The 10,266-nt window shown below is 38.7% G+C and overlaps 1 protein-coding gene across 7 annotated transcripts; it reads left to right on the forward strand.

The window, feature by feature from the left end:
• Positions 1-1,175: 1,175 nt before the first annotated feature.
• Positions 1,176-9,197, forward strand: spint1a (serine peptidase inhibitor, Kunitz type 1 a). Of its 7 annotated transcripts, none has more exons than XM_020614474.1 (11): positions 1,176-1,999; positions 2,590-2,747; positions 2,972-3,113; positions 5,311-5,478; positions 5,566-5,613; positions 6,482-6,529; positions 7,517-7,648; positions 7,772-7,822; positions 7,962-8,132; positions 8,655-8,714; positions 8,952-9,197. In XM_020614474.1, exons 1-11 carry the CDS (start codon positions 1,588-1,590, stop codon positions 9,137-9,139), a joined length of 1,578 nt encoding a protein of 525 aa, XP_020470130.1. In that variant the 5' UTR covers positions 1,176-1,587; the 3' UTR covers positions 9,140-9,197. The 7 variants fall into 7 exon arrangements, with proteins under 7 accessions (XP_020470130.1, XP_020470131.1, XP_020470132.1 ...); XM_020614475.1 differs by having other exon boundaries at positions 7,520-7,648; XM_020614476.1 differs by having other exon boundaries at positions 5,311-5,472.
• Positions 9,198-10,266: the final 1,069 nt, after the last annotated feature.

Below are 10,266 nucleotides of genomic sequence, written 5' to 3' on the forward strand. Positions count from 1 at the left end.
TCAACCACACACTCTGTGTTAATTAAAAATTATTTTTATGTATCAAAATGCTGAGCAATATGATGATGCCACACACTGTTAGATAGTCTGGAATATAAAATTTAGAGAATCTGTGTTTAATGTAGACTTTGATGACTGACTCGGGTAATGTGGACTCGACTTATTATTCTTTGGTTGCTCTGCCTTGACTTAGACTTGAACACTGGGGCTGGAGACTCCACTCAGACTCCAGGTTTAGTGACTCAGCTACTACACTGGTGTGCTAATGAAATGACTCAGTGGATGAATATTTCAGTATCACACACAATTACTTTAAGAATCCTGGAAATTACATGTTCAATTGTTCATGATTGTACTATATTTGAAAAGGTATGAGCCAAAAAAACGTTTTGAATTGATTAAAAATAATAACAAACCATTCATCTTCAGCTGCTCCTTCAGCTGTTAGTGGGATCATACTGCCACCTTGTGGATTACAGCTTGATAGCTGTGACAAAAATGAATGAAAAGACCTCGTTTCATTTAATCATTGTGTCTCAGATTTTAAACTTTGTCTTAAAACACATTCTTATAGATTTCGTCTTGTCTGGCCCATTGATATAAACACCTCTCTTTATATTCTTGTTTTGATTAGATTTGTGCAGCTATTTGATGGGGTTCTATTTTACCCTGTTATTTTCGTTTTTCAAGTGTGATTGTCTTTTTATGTTGCCACTCTCACTAGAAAGCTTTTGTGCTCTTTTCTTGAAAAGTGCTGTATAACTATCATTAGCTATTTTCAGTGCAATATTATAAAGACACATGCTCTTCATTCCATTGACACTTTGTCTTTCTTTGTTCAACACTTTCATATTATTTACTCATCTTACTGCACATCATATTTTCCCTGTCTTTATAGAGTATACATTTCAGTAAAATATTTTTAAGCTTTGTTTGTTGCTCAAGCTAAAGAACCAATAATATAGACACATTAAATTGTTATATTGGGCTTCACTGGATTTTTAACTAATAAATAAACAAATATTCTGCTTCACTGTTACAAATGAAAGAAACGTAGCCTAAGTGGATTTCTCTGAGATAAACGACAACAAAATGAATAGCCTACATATTTTATATACATAGTTTATATCAAAGGGAAGATGGAGAAGTACGTGCGTTGTAGGCCTGCATGTTTTCGCACTCACACGCAGCTCTGCCCTGGTTTTGTTTGGCGTCCCCATAGTATCAGTCATGAGGGTGTGGCGTCTCAGGAGTGGAATTTCACTTCCTGTATTTCTCAGGTGAATCACCTGGGTCGTGCCGTCGATTGCTTAGGTCTTTGTCGACATTAAAGAGATCATTCTCGTCTGAGACTTTCGGGGCCGGAAAGGGGCAGTTCGGATTGTGTGAGACTTTGTGGAAGTTCTGATCGATTTCTGGGTCAATATCAGGAAGTCAGGAGGAGTCTTCCCACTGCAGGGTGACAGCTGAGAGAAGGCACTTTGTGGCTTTGCCATCTCGCGGCCTAGACACTCCACGTAGAAGCTGACTTTTTAAAATCACAAGTTCTGTTATTTACTCTTACAGGTGAACTCTATAGCACTTAAAATGAATGTACTCTTTAAAGGACAGCTGGGAGCTTTTGTGCTCCTGTTTTTTATGTTATCTTTTGACCCCACTGGCAGCCAGGAAACTGGTGAGGAATGCTTAGCCAAATTCAAAGGTGGTCGGGAGAATTTTGTTTTGGATACGGATGAATCGGTGAAAGACGGAGCGACGTTCCTTTCGTCACCGAAGTTGGGTCGATGCAAGGACTGTGTGAGCGCTTGTTGCAAGGAGCCGCGGTGCAACCTCGCATTCATGGAGAAAGGAAACGAGGAAGGCTTGATCAATTCCTGCTTTCTTTTTGACTGTGTGTACAAAAAGGCATACGCCTGTCGCTTTGTTAGGAAGACAGGATACCTTAACTACATCCTGGACTCCGTTTATGAGAGTTATCTTGAGGTGGATGTCTTCCCAGGTAAGACCTAACTCCTACCAGCATATATTCATATACACACGTGGTCATCGCACTTGTTTTTATTTTTAAAGCCTTTATCATACCTAATCTGTAGCATCACCATGTAGCAGCGTGCATAACTGAATAACTATGTGTTGGGATGAAGAGCTGACAGTGTATATAGCATAGCCAGCATTTATCATATCTGTGTTTTCTCAATAACAGAGAAGTTCAGGTTAAAGCAACTGGCCCTGCTTTGAAAGCCAAAGGAATCTGAGAACATATCATTAAATTAACTTTTAGTTTTGTATGCCAGTCACTCATTAACAGAGAAAATTCAACATTGTCAGTGAGTTCACATATCACTGTCTCCTAATGCTCAGCAGTAAAACATAGTTTCTTATCAGAGCACATTTAGAACTTGTCCCTTTAGCATGTTCACACATGCCATGGCGGCCCCTGCTATACAGGTTCAGGTTTCTGTTTCTGTGTTTGCCTGTTTGGGTCTTGCAACTCTTTTTTTATATCTGGTATTTTAGTCTATCTACTGTATGCTTAAGTTACTGTAGAGCATATATGTGATGTACATTAACCCCACTGTGTCTTTCCAGAGGAATCTGACCATCCACCAGTGGCCAATGGAGGACGGGACCGGGTGGTCCAGCCTCAGGACAGTGTGACATTAAATGGCATAGAGAGCAAAGATGATCAGGGGATTGTGGCCTACCACTGGGAACTGCTCACTGATTATCCTTATGCTCTCATTGAGGTGAATGAATGGCAGTGATAATTTGTTCTTTCTGAGAATCCTATTTGGGGAAATTTAGAAAAAGAAAAACCCCACCATACTCCTGGAACTACTATGAACCCTTCATCTGAGTGTCTGATGCTTGTTTATAATGTTTGCCGTGCTGTTATTTATTGTGCCTGTCACTTAATTGAAAATCCACTGACATTGATATACACACTGCATTGTCTTTCCATGCCTTGTAGAAAACCAACTTTCCAGACCAGATTATTGTGTCCAATCTGACATCTGGATCGTACAAGTTCCAGCTGACTGTCACAGACACCGTCGGCCAGACCGACTCAACCAAGATCACTGTCCTGGTCCTTACTCCTGAGCAGTCCAATCGTGAGTATCAAGAATAGAGGAAATGATTGGTAAAACCTCAGCGTGATCTGAAAAAATGTCATTTGCGCTGAACATCTTGCTCTTGTATTTGAATGCAAAGAACATATTTCATTCTTTTGGCCAGAACTTGTGTAACATGAACTTGACAACCTGTAAATCCAAGTCTAAATTAACTCAGAGCTGGTTGTTTGTGAGTTTCTCTGCAAGTGTAGACTCAATGGGGGCATTTGGCAGGAGAAGTGGATTAGTATCAGTGGTAAATATGAGTCATGTGTGCACTGCGTGTGGTGAAGTTTCATTTGGCTTATTCAGCATCACCTGCTTTGTAAGATAGGCTCATACCATTTGTATCAAGTCTTTTTTTTTAAGCTAGCCTAAAAGGATTTGTTTCAGAGGAATCAACACAATTGTTGCTCTGGTATTGTTTTGTATTTGTCACAAGGAAAAGCTGTTCAGTGGTAGTTGGGATCAAACCTGTCTAGGCATGCTCGCTCGATTCCTGTGGACTGAATGATGAAACATCATGAAGATGGCGAGATAAAATGTTATAAGATGATTAGACCAGATTGCTTGTTGTTGGCACTGTATCAAACAGTTGAAATATTGAACTAGATATTTCTTTGTCATGGAAGAATGGTAAATCATCATCTGGCATCGTATCAAGTATCAAGGCCACTTCCTGAATGCCACAATAAAGCTTTCTTGCACATTTATGTTTGGGGTTTCCTCAGAAAACGGAAATGAACCTTGTAATTCTTCTAGTTTTTACTGCTACTATCCCACACTCTCCTCCCTTGACTTAAAGAAACCTGTCAGTCTGGTTTTAGTTTGGGTTTCATAAACAGGAAGACTGTAAATCACCATTGTGATCCTCTTCAGTGCTGATTAACAGTCTGAAAAAGTTATCCTTTAAAAGTACTTATTTCACTCAGGTCTGTATTCGCCAGTTGAATATAGTTTGAAGGACAAGAGAAGGCTTTTATGCAGTCACTGGTTCAGTCACCCATTAACAGCTTATGTCCTGGGTAGAATGTGCAGCAGTGGAGTATGTGTGGGCATGGCAGTGACTCTACATGTCATTGCAGCCATATTACACACACCACAATAAAAACAACTCTATTTACGAATGCCAGTGAAGGACAATAATAAAGGAACTTGATAGTGACAATGCAGCTTAGAATTCCTTGTACACTTTTACAGTCAGGGACTTCTTTATACGATCTCAACATAGCTGTATTGTACATGAATGCATAGGATGCATCATCAACCACATGCAGACAACTCTCTAACCTCACTGTCTGCTGAAACACACCACTTCTGTTTTTTTTTTTCTTGGTTGCATTTCTCTTTGCAGGACAACTTCTTGTGTAATTATATATGTCTACTCAAAAGACAGACCTAGAGAATAGGAGCTACAAAAGAATTTCACCAAATCTGGTATGAGATATGAGACAACTGTTAATGGTTAGTCAAACTGGTTCATGGACTTGAGACAACAAAAGTGTTGCATTGTTAAGTGTCTAATGAGGCCATCTGATGTAGACCGATCAGGCATAACATCATGACCACCTGTACAGGACATAGTTAAAGGTGGTGGTGTACTGGACTACATTATATATCAGAGGTGTTCCTAATATTCTGACCCTCTCATGTATGTCAATGGGCAGGACAAAAATATACAGACACCCCTGAATGTACTGTAGTCCAGTACAACACCACCTTTAATTACGACCTAAATATTGAACATATAATTGAATTTATACATTTATGACAATCTCACCAAAAGCTGAAGCATTTTGAGCTGCATAAACAAATGTTAAGGCAGAAGTGTTGCATTGAAGTGCATACAGATTTACAGGTGGTCATAGTGTTATACCTGATCGGTGTATATTAAATAAGCATTTCAGAGTGCACTGACAACTTTGATCATTTATAGATTTTACCGTCACTAAGACTTAGTGAGATTCTTGGTGCTGGTTTTCCACATTGCCAAACCACCATATGAAAGTTAATGGACTGAATTTCCTCTTTAAAGTCACAAAGAAATGGCATTTTAATGTCTTGTTACAGCAAATGAGATGGTGAGATTTGATGTGTATAATCCTTGTGCCGTAACCATGGATTTTAAGAGGGTATAGTCAAAATGATTTTAATTAAATGGGAATCAAACCTAAACCTTTATTTTGTGTACCTCCAGACCATTGTATGGCTCCAAAGAAGGTTGGGCCATGTCGCGGTTCTTTCCCTCGATGGCATTACAACGCTGCCTCAGAGCACTGTGAGGAGTTCACATTTGGGGGCTGCAGGGAGAATCTCAACAACTATCTCTCCATGGAGGAGTGCACCAATGCCTGCCAAGGTTCAGGTATCTGTGCTCCGTAAAAAGTTTATGCATCTTTTGCTGGCTATTGTTTGTTGTGAAAGGGTGCAGTCATTGTGAAAATTTGTGCAGGTTATGCAGGGATGGAAAATGGGAAATTGGGCCCCTGGGCACAGACAGGTAAAAGGCCCCTCACCCCTTCTACCGTAATTTGCGGACTATAAGCCGCACCGGACTATAAGCCACATCCACTAAATGTAAGACGATGTTATACATAGCCGCAGGTGTCCACGTTGTAACATAAGATATTTCGAGAGCCAGATCGATCGCCTGTAACTTGAAACGGCATCATATACATTTCGTCATGTGTTGTCCATGATGAGGGTGTGTGCATGAAGCGACAAAAGTAGCAGCTTATAGTCCGGAAAGTACAGTATATAGGAACATGAGTCATTTTGTGTGTTTTTGTAGCCGTTCTACGTCTCTTTATAGTAGTCTTGCATCCCATTTTGATAGCTGCATGTCTCTGTGCCGTCCCTTTGTGTGTGTGTCTCTCTCTCTCTCTCTCTCTCTCTCTCTCTCTCTCTCTCTCTCTCTCTCTCTCTCTCTCTTGTCTCTTTAGAATTGTTTTACATCCCTCTGTGGTCATTTTATAATTCTGGTTGTTTTGAGTCTGTTTGTCATAGTTTCAAATTCATTTGTATACATACAGTATGTATAATGTCATATACATATAATGCTACAGCCAGCAGATAGTTAGCTAACCATGCTAGCTGTTTACCTAGCTAAACAGCTAGCATGGCTCAGTTCATGCTAACAAAAGCCACCTCCAGTACCTTTGCAGGTTATTAAAATGTCATATCTTGCTTGTTTAATTTACTTAAACACTACACTGTAAAAATGGCACAGTTTGGTTTTATGGTATATTTTGTGATGTACTACTTCTGCCTTGGGTCAGCGACTTGGAGTTGCCGGGTAAATGGTTTCTTGGTAAAGGTGTTTGTAACAAATCATTTAATTTTAACATCTCATTGTTTGTTTGTTTCAGAAAAAGGAGGCAAATCTGGTAGAATTTTGCCACTTCCTGAGCATCAAGGTAAGTGAATTCTGATATTTGTTTCAATAAAAAATAGCTTTGTTCAATAAGTTGATGAAAATTTGTTGCTGCAAATGATGCATGCTAACTGTTCTTCGTGGGTGAACTTTTGTAAAAGGAATGTTCCTGTCCTTCCTCGATTTTAGAAGATAAGCCTGGTCATTTTCTATTTTAATAGTATTTTCAGCAATCTCGATACAGAGACTAAAACCACCAGTGAATTACCTCTACTTGGGTTAACGTCTGTCAGTCCTGGATTAGCTTGTTTATTTGTGTGATAGATCTCCATTGTTGTTCAGAAACACTTAAAAACACATCAGGGAAACACACTGGTGCACTGGGTGGCATTGTTTGTTTGTTTTTGTTTGTTTGTTTTTTTTCTTTCAATACAAATCCCCAGACCTGACTGTGTTGTCCCAAAGGGTCTGTGTGGCCATAATTTCCTGAAGTTAGCACGAGGCAGAGTCAACTGCACATGCGTTGGCTCTTCCATGACCTCTCTGCTTGGTTTACCTTTGCTGAAAATACTATTAATATAGAAGAGGACAGCCTTATCCTTTAAGGTATATCCTACCTACTTTTAATATGAGGTAAGCAAAGAGCAGAAACAACATGTACATTACCAAATTTGTACATTCTAGTATATCTGTAATCAATTCTGCTTTATATGGTAATAGTGTTTGCAAACAATGGCTTATTTACACCTCATTATGGTGTGATATTAGCATTCATTTGGAGTTGTGTTTCTGGTCTTTAACTTCCAGATGTTCCACTGTGTTCACCAGGAATTATTAACTGTGTCTGTTTGCTATTTAGTGATGACCAGGTAGTGCATAGTGGGTTTTTAGAACTTTTGTACTGAAAAGAGCTGCCGCCTTATAATTGTTTGTTTTTATAATTATCATCATAAATGTTCAGTTATAGTCACTTTAAAACAAACCTGCGTGCAGTACAAGTGACACTTTCCTTTGTGTTTGTGTGCCACAGTAGAAAAATGTGGTGCTTCCTGTACTGAAGAGCAATTCACCTGTGCAAATGGTTGCTGTTTGGATCCAGGCCTGGAGTGTGACTCAACCTCACAATGCACCGATGGCTCAGATGAGCATAAATGCGCAGACTGTATGCAGTGACTATGCTTCATTTTAGGCTCATTCAGTTATAAATGGAGAAATGATAAGACACTGATAAAATATAAAATGCTTCCTCAGAAGACGTGCTGACTTTTTGTCTTATGTCCAATAGATGACAGCAATTTTCGCATTCTGCTGCAGATTCCAGTGGATGAACAAAAAGGTGATTTGAATGTTTTTGTAGACTTAACAAAAATTTCACCTCAGTGATTGTTGTAATTGATAATAGATGTACACCACTTTGCTGTCCATTTGCAGTGTTTAAAATCTCATTCTAACTGTGTATTTGTTATTGTACAAAGTGCGTTGCACAGAGCATCCCGACACTGGAAACTGCAGGGACAGTGTCACTAAATGGTATTACAACCCGGTCCAAGGGAGCTGCTTCCGCTTCAATTACGGTGGCTGCCAGGGAAATGGGAACAGGTTTGATTCTGAAGAGTCCTGTCAGAGAGTCTGCCATGGCGTAACAGGTGGGTTGTTGTTAACGTTAAGAGGCCATTTTACACTGTGTAGAAACACAGAATCCCACAAATCCCATACACAGTGGTGAGAGGCGTCACACAAGACACATGAAAGTGGTACATTTTTTCCCACACTCATTCTTCAACCAGTCCATTTTCCAAACACATTCTCTATAATAGTTAAGAATTTGTTGATGCAGTGGTTTGTTTGGGTCTGCATTCTCGCCTACTGCTATCTGAGTGGTGCCAACATTTCCTCAGGCTGTTTTCTTAGATTGTTTTTTTTAAAACGCTGTTAATTGTTGCATGCAATGGCGAAAGGGGTTAAATGGGGAACATCTCAGGGTTCTTTTTGCTAGCAGCTGTTTGCTAACAGCTTCAACATATCATCTTGCTTCTGCTGCCCCCAAGTTGCTAAAAAAATCAGTCATTGTTGAATTTCCTCTTTATGGCCAAATGTGCATTTGTTTTTAATGCAGGTATATTATGTACCACAAAATTTTAAAACTATATCATGTCTTTTGTTTTCAGAACAGGATGTATTTGCAAGAAAAGAGGAGTTTGACCGCAGTGTGTCCAACAAACAGACAGGTACAATATATTACCCTTATTTTTTGCATTCTAAAAACTGTCTACTCCATCAGCTTTGACTTCCAGTGGGTTCCTGCTGTACATTAAAGCTGTCAAAGCTTTGCTCTCTACCAGCACACTTTTAAGTTCACTGAGTTGTCGAAAGCACCATTTGATTTTAGTGATCTGTCTTCTTGGCTATGCAGCCGTCCACATGCTGTCTTGAAGTTTCTAAATGTATTCTAATTGATTTAACAGGTATTTTAGTGATAGCTGCCCTCCTGGGTGTAGCTATTGTCATCCTTCTAGGCATCCTGGTGTACTGCTTCATGAAGGGAAAGAAGAAGTCTTCACAGCACCACCGTGTGCCTGTCAACAATGCTCCAGTAACCTCAATGGAGGACAGAGAACGGCTGGTCTACAACAGCACCACCAAGCCCATCTGACCTATAAGGTTTCACCTTTGACCCCTGTGCTGATGGTAACTGACACTGGCATATAATGGCATATAATGAACAAACTGAGATTGATGAAACAGGAAACAATCTGTTGACTACATTTGAATGCTCAAGGGGCTCTGTTTTTATTTTGTCCATATATGGATGTGTTTTTAAGGGTGATGTGCACAGAACTGTCTGTCTGCTGTCAGACTGTCTTCAGCGATGAAATGTGATGTCTAATGATTTGAATTTTAGCTTTTTTTAATGCAGTGGTTTGTTAAAATTAGTTGTTGGATAATTGTACTCAGGTAAAATGGGATGCATTTTCATTTGTGCAAAGGGAGATTACCACTGGATATCATATATGTTCTCACTGGATCAGGTTTATAAATATGTTGTATTATACCTGCTTCCTTAATCTTCAGTGACTAACAATTTCATAATAAAACCACTTTTAATGTCAGACAATTTAGTCTTTAGTTACTAGGTCTGTGCCAGTATATTACTTAAAAATAAGAGACTAGATTCTTTGGCATTTGACCGTGATCCCTTCAACTTCCCAAAGTCCTTCCACACCAGCTTCTTCACTTTGTTAGCTTTGCTTTATGCACCACTGTTACACATTCCATTGGATCATAAATACATACATAATGTTGTACATAATCATAGATATTTCACAAAATAATATTTTATTTGAAGGTTATTTTGTCAATTTTTTCAGAAGTGTTTTAGAACAAGCATAATGGATACATTAAGTAATGTTTAATGACAACTTATATTGAACATGATAATCAACATTTTATACAGTTTATCTAAGACTTGCCCATATGACTATTGATTTCTGTAACATTACCAGTATCATGTTTATAATAAAATATAAACTCAACTTTCTTTGTTTTTTTTTTTTTGTTTTTTTTTTTTTGCAAGAGGCCACTTTATTCTTACTGTCACAAGTGCACTAACCACATTTCATGCATCGTGCTATTATTTTCAGACACTTAACTCGCTGACATGATTGTCTCAAATGTGGTTGATGTTCACATGCAACTTTATTTTTTCCTTATCAAATATTTCATTTAACACATTTGTGATAGTTTTCAGTGTCAATCATTTTTGTGGTTCCTAGTTTTTAT

This window comes from Monopterus albus, unplaced genomic scaffold, assembly GCF_001952655.1.
Source record: "Monopterus albus unplaced genomic scaffold, M_albus_1.0 scaffold147.1, whole genome shotgun sequence".
In the NCBI taxonomy this organism is placed as follows: Eukaryota; Metazoa; Chordata; class Actinopteri; order Synbranchiformes; family Synbranchidae; genus Monopterus; species Monopterus albus.

Bases quoted from the DNA above. Each gene is read 5' to 3' on its own strand.
- spint1a (XM_020614474.1), top strand. From the start codon at position 1,588: ATGAATGTACTCTTTAAAGGACAGCTGGGAGCTTTTGTGCTCCTGTTT. The intron at 2,000-2,589 runs GTAAGACCTAAC...GTGTCTTTCCAG, and splicing joins TGAGGTGGATGTCTTCCCAG to AGGAATCTGACCATCCACCA. The intron at 6,530-7,516 runs GTAAGTGAATTC...TGTGTGCCACAG, and splicing joins GCCACTTCCTGAGCATCAAG to TAGAAAAATGTGGTGCTTCC.